Genomic DNA, 25,007 nt, shown 5'->3' on the forward strand with positions numbered 1-25,007 from the left:
GGGTGGGCAATGCAGTGGGTATTGATTATGGTATCCTAAATTACTAATAACAAAATGAGGTATTTTCTGAGCAAGCAGAGCTGTCCGAACACCTGAGAAGGTAATGTAATGCTTATGTCAATATCTTAAAGTTGAACTAAACCCACCTAAAGAAAATGTATATATTCAGTACATTGCAGCCTATACTAATCTAGTCCTATAAGACTGACTAAACCATTCTGTTACCATAGAATGTGGTTTGCTTTCAGCACGTACAGTACATGACGGCATCTCCTCATCATGGCAGCTCCCATTAACACAGTCACCTTGATGTTCTCTTCAGTAATGCTTTGTGATCCCTCTACAATATGTCTTACACTATAAATACAAGTGCCAGCTATGTATTAGGGATGTGGATTGATAGATTGACATGGTACACAGGGTCATTAGGTAGACAGGTAATTGGTACACCGTGACTTAGATAGACCGGTTTAAAAAGTCAACATTCAAATGATCGACACAAAAAAGTTGCGCTTTTTTTGTTATTTAGCCTAAAGCTAGCCCTCCCTAACCTTCCCCATAGTGCCTAACCTTCCCTCTAGTACCTAACCCTCTCCCAAGTGGCTAACCCTAAACATAACCCTAACCTTCCCCCTGGTACCTAACCCTCCTCCTGGTGCCTAACCCTAACCCTCCCCCAAGTGGCTAATCCTAACCCTAAACATAACCTGCCCCCTGGTACCTAACCCTAACCGTCCCCCAAGTGGCTAATCCTAACCCTAAACATAACCCTAACCTTCCTCCTGGTACCTAACCCTCCTCCTGGTACCTAACCCTCCCCCAAGTGGCTAATCCTAACCCTCCCCCAAGTGGCTAATCCTAACCATAACCCTAACCTTCCCCCTGGTACCTAACCCTCCCCCTGGTGCCTAAATCTAACCCTCCCCCTAGTGGCTAATCCTAACCCTAAACATAACCTGCCCCCTGGTACCTAACCCTAACCGTCCCCCAAGTGGCTAATCCTAACCCTAAACATAACCCTAACCTTCCTCCTGGTACCTAACCCTCCTCCTGGTACCTAACCCTCCCCCAAGTGGCTAATCCTAACCCTCCCCCAAGTGGCTAATCCTAACCATAACCCTAACCTTCCCCCTGGTACCTAACCCTCCCCCTGGTGCCTAAATCTAACCCTCCCCCTAGTGACCAATCCTAACCCTAAACATAACCCTAACCTTCCCCCTGGTTCCTAACCGTCCCCCAAGTGGCTAATCCTAACCCTAAACATAACCCTAACCCTCCTCCTGGTACCTAACCCTCCCCCAAGTGGCTAATCCTAACCATAACCCTAACCTTCCCCCTGGTACCTAACCCTCCCCCTGGTGCCTAAATCTAACCCTCCCCCTAGTGACCAATCCTAACGTAACCCTAACCTTCCCCCTGGTGCCTAACCTTCCCCCAAGTGGCTAATCCTAACCCTAAACATAACCCTAACCTTCCTCCTGGTACCTAACCCTCCACCTGGTGCCTAACCCTAACCCTCCCCCAAGTAATACAAAAAGCAAATGCCAAACCATGGAATAGAAGAACAATCATTAAGTCGTTCTAGGTAGTGGCCATTTAAAGCTTGCTCATTAACGCAGAGGGGACAACAAGTATATACAGAGTCGTATTCCCATGACATGATCCTGGATCTATAAAGTAGCGTTTGTAGAAACATCTGCTGAGGTTTCTCGGCCCTTCCAGCTAAGTAATATGTTTTGTAAAGTGCAGGAGAAAGTCCATTAGTATACAGAATTATTGCTCATGGTAATGAGTTGTACGTTCTTACGGATTACTGTGACAGGTGTAAGCGAGACTCTGGTCTGGTAAGACTGCAGAAAGTTGCTATACTTCACAGTAGTAAGAGCCGCAGGACTGTATCATCCATGCAGCAAAATATAGCACTGCTGATGTGGCCCTTACAGGGATCTGTAGCCGGGGCCGTGGAGTGGTGGGCAATGCTTGCTGAGACAGCTGGGCAAAGTAGTGCCACTGCGTCTACTGTGGTGTCTCGCCTTCTCTGCGACACCTCCAGTGCATTGTGCTTGAGGTGTGGCTGCAGGTCTCTGTGCAGAGATGATATTACATTAGGACAAACATTGTCAGGACCAATTTCATTTATCTACTTATCTACAGTGCGTCAGGAGCCCAGGAGGAATCCCCTGATTATCAAACTTGCAAAGTCTTATTGGGAGTAAAGCGTTTTATATATATATATATATATATATATATATTTATATATATATATATATATATATATATATATACACAAACACTCACTTTCTCCACAGTTGAAAAAAGAATTAGACCAGCACTCACGTTTAGTTGGTGAAAGAAAAAAAGGGTTTTATTCCTGATAAGCCATCTGGATGTACCCTACTGCTACAGTTCGCCCGACAGCCGTTTCAACGCTCAATGGTCTTCATCAGGGGCCCCTGATGAAGACCATTGAGCATTGAAACGGCTGTCGGGCGAACTGTAGCAGTAGGGTACATCCAGATGGCTTATCAGGAATAAAACCCCTTTTTTTCTTTCACCAACCAAACGTGAGTGCTGGTCTAATTCTTTTTTCAACTGTGGAGAAAGTGAGTGTTTGTATCAAATACCAGGACCCTGCACCAGCAATTTTTGTTATAGGACATAGTGTGCTGTCACTTCATTTTATTTTATATATATATATATATATATATATGTGTATATATATATATATATATATATATATATATATGTGTATGTATATATATATATATATATATGTATATATATATATATATATATATAGTTGTTGTTATTTTTAATACATTCTGTTAGTAACCACTCAGGATCCCATATAAATAAAAAAACGAATGTTGGAGGTATCAGATAAAAAAACACGGTGTTATTGATCATTTAGTCAATTTACTTTGTCTATGATTTGAGATCCCAAGTGTTATCAGTATATGAACAGTGTACACATTGGTCATAGGGAGTCGTCGTGTCGTGTGTCTTCACATATCTGTTCCTCCATTGTCAGGTGCAAACAGCAAATATCCAGAACCGAAGTCCTAAGCCGGGTCCGACGACACCAGACCAGGAGCTGAGCTTTTTCCTGGAGACTGGGCTTCAGAGAGCTCATGTTCTCTACTTCAAGAACGGGTGAGTTAGTCATCGTAATGTTCAGGTTTGTCACCTCCTCAATGTTATCCTAGGTCTGGCACCCTCAGTCTGTATCCTAGATCTGGCCACTTCAGTTTATGTCCTTCTAGGTCTGACCCCCTCAGTATATGTTCTTCTAGGTCTTATCCCCTCAGTCTATGTCCTTCTAGGTTTGGCCCCCTCAATCTATGTAATTTTAGGTCTGGTACCCCTAGTATATGTTCTTCTAGGACTGGCCCCTCAGTCTACATTCTCCTAGGTCTGAACCCCTCAGTATATGTTCTTCTAGGTCTGGCCCTTCAGTCTACAGTATGTCACTCTAGGCCTGGTCTTCTCAGTCTATGTCGCTCTAGGTCTGGCACCCTCAGTCTATGTCATTCTAGGTCTGGCCCCCTCAGTCTGTGTCGTTCTAGGTGGGGCCCCCTCAGTCTGTGTCGTTCTAGGTGTGGCTCCCTCAGTCTATGCTCTTCTAGGTCTGGCCCCCTCTGTCTATGTTCTCCTAGGTCTGCACCCTTAGTCTGTATCGCTCTAGGTCAGGCCCCTCAGTCTATGTCATTCTAGGTCTGGCACCCCCAGTTTATATCACTCTAGGTAAGGCTCCCTCAGTCTATGTTCTCCTAGGTCTGGCCCCCTCAGTCTATGTTCTCCTAGGTCTGGCCCCCTCAGTCTATATCGCTCTAGGTCAGGCCCCCTCAGTCTATTTGGCTCTATGTCTGGCCCCCTCAGTTTGTGTCTCTTAGCTCTTTTATCCTCAGTCTATGTCATTGTAGGTCTGGTTCTCTCAGTCTATATCTTTATAGGTCTGGCACCCTCAGTCTATGTTCTTCTAGGTCTGGCCCTTCAGTCTACAGTATGTCACTCTAGGTCTGGTCCCCTCAGTCTATGTCGTTCTTGGTCTGGCCCCTCAGTCTATGTCATTCTAGGTGTGGCCCCTTCAGTCTGTCGTTCTAGGTGTGGCCCCCTCAGTCTATGCTCTCAGACTGTATACTCCTGATGTAGAAACTGAGATTACAAGTAATGTGACCCAGGACGTGGACTGTGAGAGTGATACTGAGATTACAAGTCAATTGCACATTCTGGGGGTGCTAGACCCAGAGTTACACAGTCTATGGGTTCTAGATCCAAAGTTATATAGTCTGGGGATTCTCTGTATTTAAGTCTCCAGTTTGTGTTCCTTCCTGTTATTTATCTGTATTTATGACATTCTGCTGCAGGATTAATTACCACGGAGATGAACAGTATGTATCCGACTGCTGTCTGTGGCTCATGTAGATTCCCGCTAGACTTGTGCATGTTTATCCCATTTCTCCTATGTCCAGAACAATATAAGTCCTTTACCCTGTAGGTTTGGAACAGTAACTACTGTCACCCCAGGAGAAGAGAAAATGAATAGAGGACGTATGTCTGTATTCATTTTACACAACTTCAAACCTTGGAGACTCGGAGATACTAATATATCACGTCATGTAATTAGACTAATCGCCAGTGACTAGCCTCTTTTTCTGCCCTCTCTATAGAGGTGTACCATTGCTTGAGCTGAAAGGAGGTTTTCAGGCTGACGGACATGCTGTCAGCTTGTACTATGGAGAGAGGCCCCACCTACCTGTGTCACATGACTTGTGCGCAATAGAGCGACATGGAATTAAGCGATGTGGAATTTTTCCCCTGTAAACTCAGTGTGACCCCCATAGTACATTGCGATGGCTCATGGTGAAATGTTGGCCCCAATATGTTCTAGACAAACAGCAGTGTGTTACATTGATTTCTGCATTGCTTGTCTGCTGAACGGGTAATTTACATAATATAGCATGGCCATCCCCAGTGTAATATACCATGGCCCTCCCCAGCGTAATATACCATGGCCCTCCCCAGCGTAATATACCATGGCCCTCCCCAGCGTAATATAGCATGGCCCTCCCCAGCGTAATATAGCATGGCCCTCCCCAGCGAAATATAGCATGGCCCTCCCCAGCGTAATATAGCATGGCCCTCCCCAGCGAAATATAGCATGGCCCTCCCCAGCGTAATATAGCATGGCCCTCCCCAGCGTAATATAGCATGGCCCTCCCCAGCGTAATATAGCATGGCCCTCCCCAGTGTAATATAGCATGGCCCACCCCAGCGTAATATAGCATGGCCCTCCCCAGCGTAATATAGCATGGCCCTCCCCAGCGTAATATAGCATGGCCCTCCCCAGCGTAATATAGCATGGCCCTCCCCAGCGTAATATACCATGGCCCTCCCCAGCGTAATATAGCATGGCCCTCCCCAGCGTAATATAGCATGGCCCTCCCCAGCGTAATATAGCATGGCCCTCCCCAGCGTAATATACCATGGCCCTCCCCAGCGTAATATACCATGGCCCTCCCCAGCGTAATATACCATGGCCCTCCCCAGCGTAATATACCATGGCCCTCCCCAGCGTAATATACCATGGCCCTCCCCAGCGTAATATACCATGGCCCTCCCCAGCGTAATATACCATGGCCCTCCCCAGCGTAATATACCATGGCCCTCCCCAGCGTAATATACCATGGCCCTCCCCAGCGTAATATAGCATGGCCCTCCCCAGCGTAATATACCATGGCCCTCCCCAGCGTAATATACCATGGCCCTCCCCAGCGTAATATACCATGGCCCTCCCCAGCGTAATATACCATGGCCCTCCCCAGCGTAATATACCATGGCCCTCCCCAGCGTAATATACCATGGCCCTCCCCAGTGTAATATAGCATGGCCCTCCCCAGCGTAATATACCATGGCCCTCCCCAGTGTAATATAGCATGGCCCTCCCCAGCGTAATATACCATGGCCCTCCCCAGCGTAATATACCATGGCCCTCCCCAGTGTAATATAGCATGGCCCTCCCCAGCGTAATATACCATGGCCCTCCCCAGCGTAATATACCATGGCCCTCCCCAGCGTAATATACCATGGCCCTCCCCAGCGTAATATACCATGGCCCTCCCCAGCGTAATATACCATGGCCCTCCCCAGTGTAATATAGCATGGCCCTCCCCAGCAAAATATACCATGGCCCTCCCCAGCGTAATATACCATGGCCCTCCCCAGTGTAATATAGCATGGCCCTCCCCAGCGTATAAGCAAAAGAACTTGCCTGAGCTATTAATCATTTCGGTGTATTCCCTGGTCACATGCAGTTTCCACCTAAACATTCTCTGTTCTCTTCACCCCTAACCAGTGTATGTAATAGGTCTCATGCAGCCTTTATAGCTCTGAAGCGTTATGTACGAGGGGCTCTCAGGGCTGCACATTGCCACATTCTGCTTCTCTCACCTCCTCTCACAGCGCCTCTCTCCAAGTTTTGAAATTGCTGAGCATTGTGGTATCTGAGTGTGTAGCTAGCTCATAGCACGTCTGGGGTAAGAGCCGGGTGTGTTACATGTGATATACTGATGTATGTTTCTCTGTTCCATTCAAATGATGTATGGTTTGCTATTCCATAGCGGTATGTAGAGGGCCGCCAAGCCCAAACTACATCTTGCGGCTACTGCTGACATACACAGATGTAACAGAAATATTCCACGCTTTGACATGATCTGCCAGAGTGTTTACATTTCTTGTGTATAATATTATTATTATTACCCTTTATTTATATGGCGCCACAAGGGTTCCGCAGCGCCCAATTACAGAGTACATATGCACATTAAAAAAAACAGGAAAACAGTGACTTACAGTTGAAGACAATATAGGACAAGTACAGGGTAACTAAGCATAACTACACCAGTAAACGACATAGAGATAAGTATCAAGGTGGCCAAAAACTGCAGGATTTGGGCAGTTGAGAATTATTAAAGTAAGAAGAGGAGGGCCCTACTCGTGAGAGCTTACATTCTAAAGGGTAGGGGTAGACAGACGGGTGACACAGACGGGGTACATAGAGAGCGTGGAACAGAGGGTTAGGATAAGATTTGGCTGGGTTTGGTAAAGAAGTGGGTCTTGAGCCTGTTTGAAGTTCTGTAGAGAGGTGGAGAGGTAGGGAATTCCAGAGAAGTGGTGCAGCACGTGAAAAATCTTGGAGATAGGAGTGGGAGGAAGTAATCAGAAGACAGGAGAGTCGGCGTGCATTAGCAGAGAGAAGAGGATAGGTGGGAGAGTAAAGGGAGATAAGGTCAGAGATGTAGATGGGAGAGGAGTGGGTGAGGGCTTTGTAGGTGAGTGTGAGAAGCTTGAATTGGATTTTGAAAGGGAAGGGAAGCCAGTGAAGGGCTTGTAGGAGAGAGGAGGTGGACGTAGTGCGTTTGGTGAGTAAGATGAGCCGGGCAGCAGCATTGAGGATAGATTGGAGGGGAGAGAGGTAATTGTCAGGGAGGGGTGTAGTATGTCTGCATACCGACCCAGGGATCCCGGCAACATACCGACATCGGGATCCTGGCGGGGAGCGGCGAGGGGAGAGAGATGCTTCCTCCCCGCAGTCAGAGCTTCATCCCTGCAGTCAGAGAGATGCCTCATCCCTGCAGTCAGAGAGATGCCTCATCCCTGCAGTCGGAGAGCTGCCTCATCCCTGCAGTCGGAGGGCTGCCTCATCCCTGCAGTCAGAGAGATGCTTCATCCCTGCAGTCAGAGAGATGCTTCATCCCTGCAGTCAGAGAGCTGCCTCATCCCTGCAGTCAGAGAGCTGCCTCATCCCTGCAGTCAGAGAGATGCTTCATCCCTGCAGTCAGAGAGCTGCCTCATCCCCGCAGTCAGAGAGCTGCCTCATCCCCGCAGTCGGAGAGCTGCCTCATCCCCGCAGTCGGAGAGCTGCCTCATCCCCGCAGTCGGAGAGCTGCCTCATCCCCGCAGTCGGAGAGCTGCCTCATCCCCGCAGTCGGAGAGCTGCCTCATCCCCGCAGTCGGAGAGCTGCCTCATCCCCGCAGTGGGAGAGCTGCCTCATCCCCGCAGTGGGAGAGCTGCCTCATCCCCGCAGTGGGAGAGCTGCCTCATCCCCGCAGTGGGAGAGCTGCCTCATCCCCGCAGTGGGAGAGCTGCCTCATCCCCGCAGTGGGAGAGCTGCCTCATCCCCGCAGTGGGAGAGCTGCCTCATCCCCGCAGTGGGAGAGCTGCCTCATCCCCGCAGTGGGAGAGCTGCCTCATCCCCGCAGTCGGAGAGCCTCCTCATCCCCGCAGTCAGAGAGCCTCCTCATCCCCGCAGTCAGAGAGATGCCTCATCCCTGCAGTCAGAGCTTCATCCCTGCAGTCAGAGAGATGCTTCATCCCTGCAGTCAGAGAGATGCTTCATCCCCGCAGTCAGAGAGATGCTTCATCCCCGCAGTCAGAGAGATGCTTCCTCCCTGCAGTCAGAGAGATGCTTCCTCCCTGCAGTCAGAGAGATGCTTCCTCCCTGCAGTCAGAGATGCTTCCTCCCTGCAGTCAGAGAGATGCTTCCTCCCTGCAGTCAGAGAGATGCTTCCTCCCTGCAGTCAGAGAGATGCTTCCTCCCTGCAGTCAGAGAGATGCTTCCTCCCTGCACTCGGAGAGATGCTCGCAGTCAGAGAGATGCCTCATCCCCGCAGTCAGAGAGATGCTTCATCCCCGCAGTCAGAGAGATGCTTCATCCCCGCAGTCAGAGAGATGCTTCATCCCCGCAGTCAGAGAGATGCTTCATCCCCGCAGTCAGAGAGATGCTTCATCCCCGCAGTCAGAGAGATGCTTCCTCCCTGCAGTCAGAGAGATGCTTCCTCCCTGCAGTCAGAGAGATGCTTCCTCCCTGCACTCGGAGAGATGCTCGCAGTCAGAGAGATGCCTCATCCCCGCAGTCAGAGAGATGCTTCATCCCCGCAGTCAGAGAGCTGCCTCATCCCCGCAGTCAGAGAGCCTCCTCATCCCCGCAGTCAGAGAGATGCCTCATCCCTGCAGTCAGAGCTTCATCCCTGCAGTCAGAGAGATGCTTCATCCCTGCAGTCAATGAGATGCTTCATCCCTGCACTCAGAGAGATGCTTCATCCCTGCACTCAGAGAGATGCTTCATCCCTGCACTCAGAGAAATGCTTCCTCCCTGCAGTCAGAGAGATGCTTCCTCCCTGCAGTCAGAGAGATGCTTCCTCCTTGCAGTCAGAGAGATGCTTCCTCCCTGCACTCGGAGAGATGCTCGCAGTCAGAGAGATGCCTCATCCCCGCAGTCAGAGAGATGCTTCATCCCCGCAGTCAGAGAGCTACCTCATCCCCGCAGTCAGAGAGCCTCCTCATCCCCGCAGTCAGAGAGATGCCTCATCCCTGCAGTCAGAGCTTCATCCCTGCAGTCAGAGAGATGCTTCATCCCTGCAGTCAATGAGATGCTTCATCCCTGCACTCAGAGAGATGCTTCATCCCTGCACTCAGAGAGATGCCTCATCCCCGCAGTCAGAGAGATGCCTCATCCCCGCAGTCAGAGAGATGCTTCATCCCCGCAGTCAGAGAGATGCCTCATCCCCGCAGTCAGAGAGATGCTTCATCCCCGCAGTCAGAGCGATGCTTCATCCCCGCAGTCAGAGAGATGCTTCATCCCCGCAGTCAGAGAGATGCTTCATCCCCGCAGTCAGAGAGATGCTTCATCCCCGCAGTCAGAGAGATGCTTCATCCCCGCAGTCAGAGAGATGCTTCATCCCTGCAGTCAGAGAGATGCTTCATCCCTGCAGTCAGAGCTTCATCCCTGCAGTCAGAGAGATGCTTCATCCCCGCAGTCAATGAGATGCTTCATCCCCGCAGTTAGAGAGATGCTTCATCCCCGCAGTCAATGAGATGCTTCATCCCCGCAGTCAGAGAGATGCTTCATCCCCGCACTTAGAGAGATGCTTCATCCCTGCACTTAGAGAGATGCTTCATCCCTGCACTTAGAGAGATGCTTCATCCCTGCACTCAGAGAGATGCTTCATCCCTGCACTCAGAGAGATGCTTCATCCCTGCAGTCAGAGAGCTGCCTCATCCCTGCAGTCAGAGAGCTGCCTCATCCCTGCAGTCAGAGAGATGCTTCATCCCTGCAGTCAGAGAGATGCTTCATCCCTGCAGTCAGAGAGATGCTTCATCCCTGCAGTCAGAGAGATGCTTCATCCCTGCAGTCAGAGAGATGCTTCATCCCTGCAGTCAGAGAGATGCTTCATCCCTGCAGTCAGAGAGATGCCTCATCCCCGCAGTCAGAGAGATGCTTCATCCCTGCAGTCAGAGCTTCATCCCTGCAGTCAGAGAGATGCTTCATCCCCGCAGTCAATGAGATGCTTCATCCCCGCAGTCAATGAGATGCTTCATCCCCGCAGTCAGAGATGCTTCATCCCTGCACTTAGAGAGATGCTTCATCCCTGCAGTCAGAGAGATGCTTCATCCCCGCACTCAGAGAGATGCTTCATCCCCGCACTCAGAGAGATGCTTCATCCCCGCAGTCAGAGAGCTGCCTCATCCCTGCAGTCAGAGAGATGCTTCATCCCTGCAGTCAGAGAGATGCTTCATCCCTGCAGTCAGAGAGCTGCCTCATCCCTGCAGTCAGAGAGATGCTTCATCCCTGCAGTCAGAGAGATGCTTCATCCCTGCAGTCAGAGAGATGCTTCATCCCTGCAGTCAGAGAGATGCTTCATCCCTGCAGTCAGAGAGATGCTTCATCCCTGCAGTCAGAGAGATGCTTCATCCCTGCAGTCAGAGAGATGCTTCATCCCTGCAGTCAGAGAGATGCTTCATCCCTGCAGTCAGAGAGATGCTTCATCCCTGCAGTCAGAGAGATGCTTCATCCCTGCAGTCAGAGAGATGCTTCATCCCTGCAGTCAGAGAGATGCTTCATCCCCGCAGTCAGAGAGATGCTTCATCCCCGCAGTCAGAGAGCTGCCTCATCCCCGCAGTCAGAGAGATGCCTCATCCCCGCAGTCAGAGAGATGCTTCATCCCCGCAGTAAGAGAGATGCCTCATCCCCGCAGTCAGAGAGCTGCCTCATCCCCGCAGTCAGAGAGATGCTTCATCCCTGCAGTCAGAGAGATGCTTCATCCCTGCAGTCAGAGAGATGCTTCATCCCTGCAGTCAGAGAGATGCTTCATCCCTGCAGTCAGAGAGATGCTTCATCCCCGCAGTCAGAGAGATGCTTCATCCCCGCAGTCAGAGAGATGCTTCATCCCCGCAGTCAGAGAGATGCTTCATCCCCGCACTCAGAGAGATGCTTCATCCCCGCACTCAGAGAGATGCTTCATCCCCGCACTCAGAGAGATGCTTCATCCCCGCGGTCAGAGAGATGCTTCATCCCTGCAGTCGGAGAGCTGCCTCATCCCCGCACTTTCACACGTTCCATAAGAAGACATTTAGGAAATTGACAACTTCAAAGAGTTCTTAGTGGAATCAATAAAACACTACACTGCTGTCTTTGCTGCTGCTGACCTTTAATTGCTCCGTACATTGGATTATGGGGAACGCAGTTTTTGTTGTTTTAGTGGAGGTGGAACATCTTGGCTCCGGCTAATGGAGCTGTGTATTGTTTGGACGTCACTTCTGTTCTGTAAATGTGATAAATGAGAGCACTTCCCGCTCTCAGACATGTCAAAATTAAAAAGCTTTATCACAACAGCGCTCGCTGATCCCAGTGGAACAGAGTAACACACGACTGTAACGGATGTCGCTGGTGGCTCACCCTTCTGCACAACGCAGCAAATGCCGTATTTTACTTATGAGAGTTGGCGGACTGCGTTTTACCGAGTGACATATACGCATGCAGAGATGGTATTGCTAAACCTGACGGGTCCTTTTTATGAAACGGTCTTATGGTGCCCATACACTTGTGCGATGCCCCGCGACGCGACATTGCGGGGCATCGTACCGGCAGTTCAATTAACAAAATTCAAAGTGAATGAACAGAAGAGAAATCTAAATCAAATCAATATTTCTCTTACGTCCTAGAAGATACTGTAGTCCACATTAGTACCATGGGGTATAGACTGGTCCACTAGGAGCCTTGGCACTTTAAGAAATTAATGGTGTGGGCTGGCTCCTCCCTCTATGTCCCTCCTACCAGACTCCGTTTAGAAAATGTGCCCGGAGGAGCCGGTCACGCTTGGGAAGCTCCTGAAGAGTTTTTTCTGCATTTATTTTTCTGTTTGTTGTTTTCAGGCAGGACGGGTTGGCACCAGCCTGTCTGCTTCGTGGGACTTAGGGGTGGGGAACAGCCCAACCTCCCAAAGGGTTAATGGTCCCGTTCCCCGCTGACAGGACATAGCTCCTGAGGGACCTATTTGCAAGCCCCACCACGGCGAGCGTACAGTCCCGCAGCACGCCGCCACCCCTAACAGCCAGAAGTAAGAAGAGTGGTGAGTAGATGGCTGGCGTCCCGGTTAGCGGGTCGCCGGCTGTAATGGCGGCATCAGGGTATGGAGCGCAGCACTGACATGCAGGCTGCGTCTCCAAGGCTCAGTACAGCATGCTTTTTGGGTGTGTGTTCCGCTGTGAGGGGCGAGCTGAGCTGTTTAACTCTACACTGGCACAGCTTACCGGGGTTCTAACCCGCGGTAAGCATGAAAAACACCTCAGCAAGTATAACAAAAAAACGGGAAGCCGTGCGTCATTCACTATAAGCGGATCCAGCGGCTCACCAGCGCCATTTTCCCTCTGCAGCTTACACTGACAGGCATCACAGGGAAGGGCAGCTCCTCCACAAAGACTCCTCAGCGGTACCAGGGGGTCTTAGTGAGGGGGGGAGCATTGTAGAATACTAAGCCCTATTAAGGAGCTTAGTTTGGCGGCCCGGCTGAGTTTTACTTTAGCTGAAAGGGCGCGGTGTGGCTGGCTCCATCTTCTGTGTCTCCCTGCGGGCTCTGTGTGCGTTAAACTGAGTTTTCACCTTTCTGTGTGTGGGTCCCTTCACATTATCATGTCACGGGAGTGTGTTTCCTGCACAGCAGAGTGTCTGTCCTCCCCGGGAGACTCACTACCGTGTACCCAGGGTAGTACACATTCTAAGGCTAGTGGGTCAGAACCCGCTTGGTTAGAGTCCATTAAAGGTTCTCAAATATTTCTAATAAATTATCCCATACTGAGAAAGAGACGCAGTACTTAAGACTATCTTTGGTTGACCTGATGAATAGAGATTCAGTTCCTATACCAGTGTCGTCGTACCCCCCATCATTTGTCCACTAAAGCGTACTCTGGCCCAGCTCATGCAGGCTGACACTGATGATGATACATCAGACACAAAGGAGGGCGAAATGGACGCGAGTGGGGGGGATGCGGCCCTTACACAGGGAATACAGGCCCTGATAGACGCTATTAGAGAAGTCCTGCACATTCCTGACAAGGTGGCGGAGGTGGATGAGGAGTCTTATTTTAATGTAAAAAAGAAATTCTCAGCTACTTTTACAGCATCAAAGGAATTGAATGCCCCGTTTGAGGAAACTTGGCCTAATCCTGACAAAAAGTTTCAGATCCCTAAAAGGTTAATTACATCCTTTCCCTTTCCTCTGGAGGATAGAAAGAAATGGGAAAACCCGCCGATTGTGGATGCATCGATGTCTAGGTTATCATGTAAGATTGTCTTGCCTGTCCCTGGGGCAGGACACGGCTGACCGCAAGATTGAGACCACTCTCAAATCCCTATACACTGCTGCTGGGGTGGCCCAGAGACCCACTATTGCTTGTGCATGGATCACTAGGGCCATTGCTAAATGATCAGGTAATCTAATTGATGGGTTAGTTTCCTTACCCAGGGGGGAGATAATTTTACTCCTACAGCATATTCAGGACTCTGCTAACTTTACGGAGGAGGCCATAAAGGGAATTGGTTTGCTCAACGCACGCACCACTGCCACGGCAGTGTCAGCACGCAGGGGCTTGTGGCTACACCAGTGGGCTGCGGATGTGGATTCCAGGAAAAGCGTGGAAAGCCTACCATTCACAGGTGAGGCCCTTTTTGGTGAGGAACTGGATACGTGGATATCCAAGGCTACGGCGGGTAAGTCTACGTACCTTCCTTCCGCAGCATCCCCAGCTAGGAAAACCTACTCTGCTCCAACTCTGCAGTTCTTTCGGACCGGTTCTGCTTCCTCAAAGCCTTCAGCATGACGGTGGACCGCACTGCCTGGAAGACAGGCAGGTGGGAGCCCGATTACGTTATTTACGTTACATTTGGGCAACATTATGCCAGGATCCCTGGGTCAAAGACTTTATTGCCCAGGATTACTGACTGGAGTTTCAGGAATCAAATCAGGCTTACCAGCTTCTCCAGAAAATATGACTTTAAAGACAGCAATTCAGAAACTGGTGCAGACTCAGGTCATTGTCCCAGTTCCACTTCAACTACAAAACAAAGGTTATTACTCCCAACATGTTTGTGGTACCGAAACCAAACGGTTCGGTAAGGCCCATTTTAAACCTTAAGTCACTGAACCCGTACTTCCGGGTGTTCAAGTTCAAGATGGAGTCTCTGAGAGTGGTGATCTCAGGTCTGGAGGAGGGGGAATTCCTGGTGTCTCTGGACATCAAGGATGCGTACCTTCATATTCCGATTTGGCGGCCTCATCAGGCTTATCTAAGGTTTGCACTACAGGACTGTCACTACCAGTTCCAGGCCCTGCCATTTGGCTTCTCCACGGCACTGAGGGTGTTCACCAAGGTAATGGCAGAGATGATGTTTCTCCTCCGCAAGCAAGGAGTGAACATAATACTGTACCAGGACGACCTGCTGATAAAAGCACCATCCAGGGAGAGGTTGTTGGACAACATTGTCCTCTCAACCCGACTACTCCAGGATCACGGGTGGATTCTGAACCTACCAAAATCTCACCTGGAACCAACACGGAGGCTTCCGTTCCTGGGGATGATACTGGATACGGAGGAACTGAAGGTATCCCTTCCATTGGAAAAGGCATTGGTAATCCAGTCGATGGTGCGGGATGTGCTAAAGCCAACACGGATATTGGTGCATCTATGCATTCGCCTTCTGGGGAAGATGGTAGCTTTTTACGATTTACTGCAGTACGGAAGGTTTCACGCAAGGCCCTTCCAGCTGGATCTGTTGGACAAATAGTCCGATTCGCACCTTCACATGCACCAGAGAATACGTCTGTCGTCGAAAGCCAGGATTTCTCTTCTGTGGTGGCTTCAGACTTCTCACCTGACCGAGGGTCAAAGGTTCGGGATTCAAAATTGGATTCTGCCAACCACAGACGCAAGCCTCAGAGGTTGGGAAGGGGAACATTTCCAAGGAAAATGGTCAAGTCAGGAAACCATTCTTCCGATCAACATTATAGCTAAGGGCCATATACAATGCCCTTCTACAGGCATCACAACTTCTTCAAGATCACGCCATTCAAGTTCAGTCTGACAATGTGATGGCGGTAACGTACATAAACCGACAGGGCTAAACGAAGAGCAGAGTAGCAATGTCAGAGCTAACAAGGATTCTCCTCTGGACAGAAAGACACGCGGTGGCGTTGTCGGCAATCTTCATTTCAGGAGTAGACAACTGGGAAGCAGACTTCCTTAGCAGACACGACCTCCACCCAGGAGAGTGGGGCCTCCACCCGGAGGTGTTTGGGTGCTTGACACGTCAGTGGGGCATTCCACAAATCGACACTATGGCCTCTCGTCTAAACAAGAAACTTCAGCGGTATTGTTCCAGGTCGAGGGACCCACAGGCAGTGGCGGTGGACGCTCTGGTGACCCCATGGGTCTACCAGATGGTATATGTGTTTCCGCCACTTCCATTGATCCGAAAGATTCTCAAAAGAATCAAAAGGGAAAAGGTTCAAGCAATTCTCATTGCTTCGGACTGGCCAAGAAGGGCTTGGTACGCTCATCTACTGGACATGCTCCTGGAGGATCCGTGGCCTCTACCTCTTCGAGAGGATCTCCTGCAACAGGGGGCGTTCGTCTATTAAGACTTAAAGGTTATTCCGACTTTGATCCAAGCCAGTAAAGGGGTAACGTCTAAACATTACCACCATATTTGGAAAAAATACGTCTCTTGGTATAAGAACAGGGAATTTCCTGCGGTGGAATTTCAACTGGGACGTTTTCTGCTTTTTCTTTAGTCAGGTGTGGATGTGGGCCTCAATAAAAGTCCAGATTTCGGCCTTATCCATTTTCCCTGAGGTTCAGACGTTCTTGAAGGGTGTTCTGCACATCCAGCCACCCTTTGTGCCTCTTTGTGCCTCCCACGGCACCTTGAGATCTCAACGTGGTGTTGCAGTTCCTCCAATCAGAATGGTTTGAGCCCTTACAGGAGGTGGACGTAAAGTTTCTTACGTGGAAGACCGTTACACTGTTGGCCCTGGCTTCAGCCAGGTGGGTGTCGGAACTGGGGGCATTGTGTCAGAAGAGCCCCTACTTTATTTTTCATGAGGATAGAGCTGAGCTCAGAACTCGTCAGCAATTTCTTCCAACGGTGGTGTCTGCGTTTCATGTCAACCAACCTATTGTGGTTCCGGTGGTTACCGACACCTCCTCTACCTCAAAGTCCCTAGATGTCGTGAGGACTTTGCAGGTGTGCGTAAAGCGAACAGCTTGTCACAGAAAATCAGAGTCGCTGTTTGTTCTTTGTGATCCCAATAAAATTGGGTGTCCTGCTTCAAAGCAGACAATTGCACGCTGGATCAGGCTCACTATCCAGCATGCTTATTCCACGGCAGGTTTGCTATGTCCAAAATCTGTACAGGCCCACTCTACTAGGTCAGTGGGTTCTTCCTGGGCAGCTGCCCGGGGTGTCTCGGCTTTGCAGCTCTGCCGAGCGGCTACTTGGTCGGGTTCGAACACGTTTGTTAAGTTCTACAAGTTTGATACTTTGGCCGCTGAGGACCTTCAGTTTGGACAATCAATTCTGCAGGAACCTCCGCACTCTCCCACCCGGTTTGGGAGCTTTGGTACATCCCCATGGTACTGATGTGGACCCCAGTATCCTATAGGACGTAAGAGAAAATAGAATTTTAATTACCTACCGGTAAATCCTATTCCGTAGTCCATAGAGGATACTGGGGTCCACATTAGTACCATGGGGGTATAGACGGGTCGCCTTCCCTGTGCCTGATACCAATAGGCCTGTTCTGCAGCCAAGTCACAGACCTCCTAATGGTTATCAGCGTGACGTCCTGTATTAGGCAGACAGATCTGAGTAAACACGACGGACAGATCTGTTCCAGCTCAGGACTCTGTGCCAGTCTTCCATTCAGAATGAATTACAGGCATTAGTATCTGGCGCTGCAGCATCTACACGCGGCACACCCCGGCCTGTAACCCCCTCTCTGCTCTGCCTTGTTAGTGACTCGACTATGAGGCAATCAGGCTTATCACTGTGTGCATTTCCAGTTATGTATGGTGGAGGTAATGCCTCTCACGCTTCCATCTCTTGCACTTCTATTTTGTATTTAAATTGTACTTTCAGGATTTTCTCCTTTTACATATAAAAACAATCTATGCTGCCTGAGGTTCCAAAATTGAGCTATCTAAATTCAGATTATTTCCATGCTTCTGAGTCACGTGGATTATTTCAGGACAGTTGATTCTTTCTCTTGGTAGTATACTGGAATATAAATGGGTTGTACAACCTCAGATGGCTTTAGTGAATCAGTTTGTACATACCCAGGTGCTAGTATTACCAGATACATTGCGTTATACATTGGCTTCGTCTTGCACCTTTTGTTAGCCCAGCACTTAGGCCACATACCTATAGAAGAAAGACCTAGAGGTTTATTTAGCAAAAGTTGCAAAAGGGCATGCAACCACTTAGTCGTCTTTTACGTAAAAATAAAGCCTTCAGGTTTGCGTCAAACGAGTCTTTCTTGAATATTTTGGGGGTTCCTGTTGGTTTGAGACTCTCTAATAAAGTGTATGATGCAGTTGTCAGGTCAGTCCCTAGAGGCCGTTGGTGGTTTATAATGATGTACTGTATGAAGTGCAGCAATATTGGGGAAGCAGTTTGTCTTGGCACAATAAGTACAATGTAGTGATCCTTGGGATTAAGGCTCTTGCCCCAGAATAAGGTTATATAAACACACAGCAACAAAAGGTGGTTAATGTGATCTCTTAGGCATAATGGCGGAGTCTTTAGCTAATGCACAACAGCCGTACATTCCTCTCTCTTTGTTAATCCAGGAATTTAACCCGTGGAGTGGGCAGATTCCGAGAGATCCTCAGAGCCGTAGAGACGAGAACCACCCAGAACCTGAGGATGGTGAGCAGAGAGTGTTTTATAATCCTATCCCCTGGCAGGCACATTGTACACGGTACCCACCAGTCCTGCACTCTTCCTACATCTCATCTTCAGGCCTTGTGTCCATGTAAAGGGGGTCTACACAGGCCAGCGTGGCCGCTCTCACCAGACTGGGCGCCAGCAGACGATGGCCACGGTTCCGTATAGGATGGTGATAGAGATCAGCAGTGTTTTATCTGCCAGATAGAGAATGAGATTTGCGGCCAGGGGAGTGTTGTACGGTTTATTTTCTCCTGACCGCCTGCTAGTCTCCAGTGTCCCTCTCTGCCCAACACCCTATATTACTGTGTGACATGTCCCCTCAGTTCTCTCCCAGGTATCTCGCCCTCATGACTTTATGTGAAGTATTCCAGGACACTGGGAGTAATTGCCCATCACGTCTCTGCCACCATACGTGGAAACTGTACTTAAACCGTTTTGTTTTGACACACGGATGACATGGAATCAGCAATGAGCCCATTGTAATTTACATTTCTCTTCTGCAGACGATCGCCAGGCAGCTGGCTGAGATTCTGCTACGAGGCATGTGCGAGCAAAGTTACTGGAACCCACTAGAAAAGCCCCCCAGCAAGTCACCCTTAGATGACCCTCTCCGTCAGGGGCTCAACACAAAGAGCTATGCACTAAGCCGGAGACCTCGTGTGTACATGGGGGAGAAGTAAGTCTTCAATTCCTACCTCTTGATGGTGTATCATAATGATTTCATTGTACTTATCATTTATCTACTGCATTTATTTTGTGATGAGTGTGCTGTTATACAAAGCGCAACGGAACATGCAGCGCTATATTAGAAACTGTTAATGAATAATAAAGAAATCATTTGATATTGCATGGATTTTCCTGGCTTCCTGGTAATAAAACAGATTCCTGTCAGCCATTGGTTCTGTCTCCGTCACATGACCTCTCTCCTGCCAGAGCCCTCCTGACAGTCTTATTCCCAGCTCCCTGTGCAGCCATTGGTTCTGTCTCCGTCACATGACCTCTTTCTCCTGCCAGAGCCCCCCCTGTCAGTCTTATTCCCAGCTCCCTGTGCAGCCATTGGTTCTGCCCCTGTCACATGACCTCTCTCCTGCCAGAGCCCTCCTGTCAGTCTTATTCCCAGCTCCCTGTGCAGCCATTGGTTCTGTATCTGTCACATGACCTCTCTCCTGCCAGAGCCCCCCCTGTCAGTCTTATTCCCAGCTCACTGTGCAGCCATTGGTTCTGCCCCTGTCACATGACCTCTCTCCTGCCAGAGCCCTCCTGTCAGTCTTATTCCCAGCTCCCTGTGCAGCCATTGGTTCTGTATCTGTCACATGACCTCTCTCCTGCCAGAGCCCTCCTGTCAGTCTTATTCCCAGCTCCCTGTGCAGCCATTGGTTCTGTATCTGTCACATGACCTCTCTCCTGCCAGAGCCCTCCTGTCAGTCTTATTCCCAGCTTCCTGTGCTACTATCGATCCTGTCTCTGTCACTTGTCCTCTTTCTCCTCCAGAGCCCTCCTGTCAGTCTTATTCCCAGCTCCCTGTGCAGCCATTTGTTCTGTCCCTGTCACTTGACCTCTCTCCAGCCAGAGCCCTCCTGTCAGTCTTATTCCCAGCTCCCTGTGCAGCCATTGGTTCTGTCCCTGTCACATGACCTCTCTCCAGCCAGAGCCCTCCTGTCAGTCTTATTCCCAGCTTCCTGTGCTACTATCGATCCTGTCTCTGTCACTTGTCCTCTTTCTCCTATAGAGCCCTCCTGTCAGTCTTATTCCCAGCTCCCTGTGCAGCCATTGGTTCTGTCCCTGTCACATGACCTCTCTCCTGCCAGAGCCCTCCTGTCAGTCTTATTCCCAGCTCCCTGTGCAGCCATTGGTTCTGTCCCTGTCACATGGCCTTTCTCCTGCCAGAGCCCTCCTGTCAGTCTTATTCCCAGCTTCCTGTGCTACTATCGATCCTGTCTCTGTCACTTGTCCTCTTTCTCCTCCAGGGTCCTCCTGTAAGTCTTATTTATGTATTGTAGCCCCCCTCCCCCCCCCCTCCCCTTCCCCTTCCCCCCCCCCCCCCACACACACACACACACACAGTGCAGCAGCTTCTCATCATGTCCTAATGATGATGCTGTGGTCTGACGTTGCGATCAGAGAAAGCCCGGGGAGATAGACACAGCTCCCTACATTTGCTGTTACCGTAGTGATATAATCTAATGTAGGGCCATGACGCAGGCAGCCTGTGGAGCAGACGCGGGCCTCTGAGGCTCTCTAGATAACGCCATACACCCCGTTGGGTGATCTGTTTTTGAACAGTGTTTAGGTCCATGAAAACAATGTTATAAAGCAGATCACGAGCATGCCCCATCCTAACGTGTGCAGCTTCACATTAATCCCTTTTATCCAGACATGATCGTTCAGTGCCCTCTGATTTATAGGGACACCAGTAGATTCACCAGGCCCACACTGACAGTGAGCGCATGTAGGGGTGGGATAGCAAAAACATTCCGCAAACCTAACAAAAAGCATATAGGAAAAAAGAAAAATGCAGATGCACACTCTAAGCACTAAGAATACTGATAGTCAAAATCATTTTGATAAACTCTTAAAATGACACATAAAGCAGTGATGTGGACATTGGCCAGTGTGTGGCATTATATTATACAGGCCAGGACAGTTGCTGGTATCCTTACCCTACTGATCACTGGCTCCTCGGCAATCGGCTGCTTTTCCTGGTGTGGGCCATTGCAGTTAGGTGTTGTACAGAAGCATGTTACAGTTCCCTAAGGCATCCATGGCCATATAATGAGACAAGAACCCTTAGGGGGGAGTTCAGCTCTCAGCGATGTCCGACTGCTAGTTTTGCTGCATCACGTGTAAATTCTTCATCTCTTTGTTTCTCTTTGCTGTTATGTATTATATTAGTATTTTGTTTTTTTTGTTCTATAGTATTTTCTGCCCCCAGGAGAATACAGAAGAGGCTCTATTACTGCTGCTGATCAGTGAGTCCATGGTAAGATAACCAGACTGTAGCTACGCATCAGTAGTGGATCTTGCCACGGGCAAGCAGGACTTTTGCCCGGGGCGCCTGTGCCCTCCGCTGCCCGCTGTGTCCCCCGGCTGTGCCTCCTGTGAAGGGAACTAGACGCGTAGCGTCTAGTTTCCCTTCGTGGAGAGGACCTTTGCTGAGCGGTGCGCGATGACGTCAGCAAAGGTCCTCTCCATGAAAGGAACTAGACGCTACGCGTCTAGTTTCCCTTCTTGGAGAGGACCTTTTGCTGTGCGGTGTGCGATGACGTCATCGCGCACCGCTCAGCATTTAAGCAGCGCTACTACTGTACAGGGGGCGTAATTGGCCACGCCCCCTGTATTAAGCCACGCCCCCGTTTCCTGCCCGGGGCGCAGAGCGGGCTTGAACCGGCCCTGCTACACATGTGTCATTTTTTACAGATGTGTCCGCCTGTGCGTGTCCTCACTGTGCCATATGCTAATAGTGTGCTACTTACTGAGGGATATAAAGCAGCAGATTAAGGGGTCAATCCAATTAGGTGCGAATTACAGAATGTGAGTTTGTTTCTTATCCAAGGGGTTCTGCACCGTGTCCCAACATTTTAACCTTAAAATAAGAACTTTCCGTAACATATCGCACCCCCAGTGCAGCGAACAGAAGGATGCAACTTCAGTGCGAGTTTATAGTTGGATTGCAAAATGAATTTGCAATACGTATTCGCAGAGACAACTGCAGCTCGCTCCTCCCACCTAATTGGATTGCCCCTAAGCATGGCGACACATGATGCCAGTCACTCGAATAGAACATTTTTATAGTGTACTTTTTCCTGAATTTTGCAGCTTAATTTGCTCAGAGTGTACTAAGCGATTAGGATTAGTATGTTGTAACAAAAGACTTGGTATAAAGTAGCAAATTAAGGCCCATGCATTAAGAAAAAGAACATGATGTGAGGAGAGGAATGGAGGCAGCAGGAAGTCACAGACTGAGAGTTATATAGTGGGAGGAGCAGGGTCCCCAGCAGCACAGAGTATATCAGGAGATGAGTGATGTGTCAGTGAGGACAGGGCTGCATGTGACAGGGGCAGTGACATGATGTGAGGAGGGGAATGGAGGCAGCAGGAAGCCACAGACTGAGAGTTATATAGTGGGAGGAGTAGGGTCCCCAGCAGCACAGAGTATATCAGGAGATGTGTGATGTGTCAGTGAGGACAGGGCTACATGTGACAGGGGCAGTGACATGATGTGAGGAGGGGAATGGAGGCAGCAGGAAGCCATAGACTGAGAGTTATATAGTGGGAGGAGCAGGGTCCCCAGCAGCACAGAGTGTATCAGGAGATGAGTGATGTGTCAGTGAGGACAGGGCTGCATGTGACAGGGGCAGTGACATGATGTGAGGAGGGGAATGGAGGCAGCAGGAAGTCGCAGACTGAGAGTTATATAGTGGGAGAAGCAGGATCCCCAGCAGCACAGAGTATATCAGGAGATGAGTGATGACAGATAACTCCTGAGTCTCAGTCAGTCTTAGGGATGATGTAATTACACCCACAGTGTGTGCTTGGCAGTACATGCAGGTATACCTCTGTATCAGACTAATAGGCATCTGCTGCCCTTATCTATCTGCTTGTTTTCATAGTCGTTACCAGCGGCCTGTATCACCATAGCGTAAGAAACGCAATTCCCATGTACACACTGTGACCGCCTCTTTCTCCTGACTGTGAAGCATGCACAGGAATGTACATGTGACATAAACGCACTGCCATGCTTAGAGTTTCCCTGTCTGCATTACATCTGATTTTCCTGTGTGTGATCTGCAGGCTAACAGGGATGCAGTGCTAAGTCGGATCCCTGAGCACAAAAACGATCGCATTATCAGTCTGCAGAGTGCCTCTGTGGTGTATGACCTGCTGACCATAGCGCTGGGGCGGAGAGGCCAGTATGAGATGCTCTCGGAGGTAATCCTGTTATATGGCATGACAGTGTAAGCTTACCCTTGTTATTTGTACATAAGAAAGCAGATAGTGGTAACAGTAATACGTCCTGTGTGTAGTATGCGGTGATGTCACAGCTGTGTAACATTTATGATGAGTGGAGGCAGCCAGTCTGATTGGCCAGCAAGCTGTGCAGTCACTATGTGTGTTTCATTATCTTTGGATGAGGCTTCATTTTACATGAGCTGGTCATTCACGGTGGCTGCCTCCTCTCGCTGCACATATAGATTGAAACAAATTTACCCTAATGCAGAATAATAACATTATAATAAACAAAATACGGTTTGTTAATTTTTTTTTTTTTTTTAACCTTCCTAGACAGATTTACTCAATCTGTCACCTCCTTCTTATGCATAGAATTCCACTGGGTTTTTGCTGATGACAAAAGCGACTGAATGTCCTCCGCTGGCGGTGCTACTGAATGTCCTCCGCTGGCGGGGCTACTGAATGTCCTCCGCTGGCGGCGCTACTGAATGTCCTCCGCTGGCGGGGCTACTGAATGTCCTCCGCTGGCGGCGCTACTGAATGTCCTCCGCTGGCGGGGCTACTGAATGTCCTCCGCTGGCGGTGCTACTGAATGTCCTCCGCTGGCGGGGCTACTGAATGTCCTCCGCTGGCGGTGCTACTGAATGTCCTCCGCTGGCGGGGCTACTGAATGTCCTCCGCTGGCGGCGCTACTGAATGTCCTCCGCTGGCGGCGCTACTGAATGTCCTCCGCTGGCGGCGCTACTGAATGTCCTCCGCTGGCGGCGCTACTGAATGTCCTCCGCTGGCGGCGCTACTGAATGTCCTCCGCTGGCGGTGCTACTGAATGTCCTCCGCAGGCGGTGCTACTGAATGTCCTCCGCTGGCGGTGCTACTGAATGTCCTCCGCAGGCGGTGCTACTGAATGTCCTCCGCTGGCGGTGCTACTGAATGTCCTCCGCAGGCGGGGCTACTGAATGTCCTCCGCAGGCGGGGCTACTGAATGTCCTCCGCTGGCGGGGCTACTGAATGTCCTCCGCTGGCGGCGCTACTGAATGTCCTCCGCAGGCGGTGCTACTGAATGTCCTCCGCTGGCGGCGCTACTGAATGTCCTCCGCTGGCTGGGCTACTGAATGTCCTCCGCAGGCGGTGCTACTGAATGTCCTCCGCAGGCGGTGCTACTGAATGTCCTCCGCAGGCGGGGCTACTGAATGTCCTCCGCAGGCGGGGCTACTGAATGTCCTCCGCAGGCGGGGCTACTGAATGTCCTCCGCAGGCGGGGCTACTGAATGTCCTCCGCAGGCGGGGCTACTGAATGTCCTCCGCTGGCGGCGCTACTGAATGTCCTCCGCAGGCGGGGCTACTGAATGTCCTCCGCTGGCGGCGCTACTGAATGTCCTCCTGAAATGGGGAATTAGGGCTTGGTGGGGTAATTCTGTTTTGTGAAGCTGCAGTTAGCTGGGGTATGGCTGAATAATATAATGCATTTTGGCATCTCTCTCACGGCTGCTACTGTAGCTCTGCCCTGAAGGTTTCTGGCACCTCCCATCATCTGGAATGTTAATGGGCGAGATTCAGATGATGCATTTACTGTTGCAGAACAGACAGGTGCATTCGCTCCTCATAAACTGCAGGTAGAGTGCAGGGGATTATTTGCTCTCGGATTCTATCTACGGTGTGTTTAGATGGGGAATGTTCTGGGCTTTTTTGCATTGACTACCATTTAGGAAATCTGTTCCATATATTAGCGATTTCAGGTTAAGGCTGGAGATACATTGTGATTGGCTGCGTAGATTA

General features: G+C 49.9%; 1 protein-coding gene across 2 annotated transcripts in view; it reads left to right on the forward strand.

The window, feature by feature from the left end:
- Positions 1-25,007, forward strand: part of TTC7B (tetratricopeptide repeat domain 7B) — a 144,478-nt gene that overhangs the window by 58,903 nt on the left and 60,568 nt on the right. For both annotated transcript variants that reach the window (XM_063948600.1, XM_063948601.1), the window contains exons 5-9: positions 3,032-3,153; positions 18,182-18,260; positions 18,785-18,957; positions 21,198-21,261; positions 23,073-23,210. In XM_063948600.1, coding sequence (XP_063804670.1) covers positions 3,032-3,153; positions 18,182-18,260; positions 18,785-18,957; positions 21,198-21,261; positions 23,073-23,210 — 576 coding nt within the window. The remainder of the gene's footprint in view (positions 1-3,031; positions 3,154-18,181; positions 18,261-18,784; positions 18,958-21,197; positions 21,262-23,072; positions 23,211-25,007) is intronic.

This window comes from Pseudophryne corroboree, chromosome 12, assembly GCF_028390025.1.
Source record: "Pseudophryne corroboree isolate aPseCor3 chromosome 12, aPseCor3.hap2, whole genome shotgun sequence".
Classification (NCBI taxonomy): Eukaryota; Metazoa; Chordata; class Amphibia; order Anura; family Myobatrachidae; genus Pseudophryne; species Pseudophryne corroboree.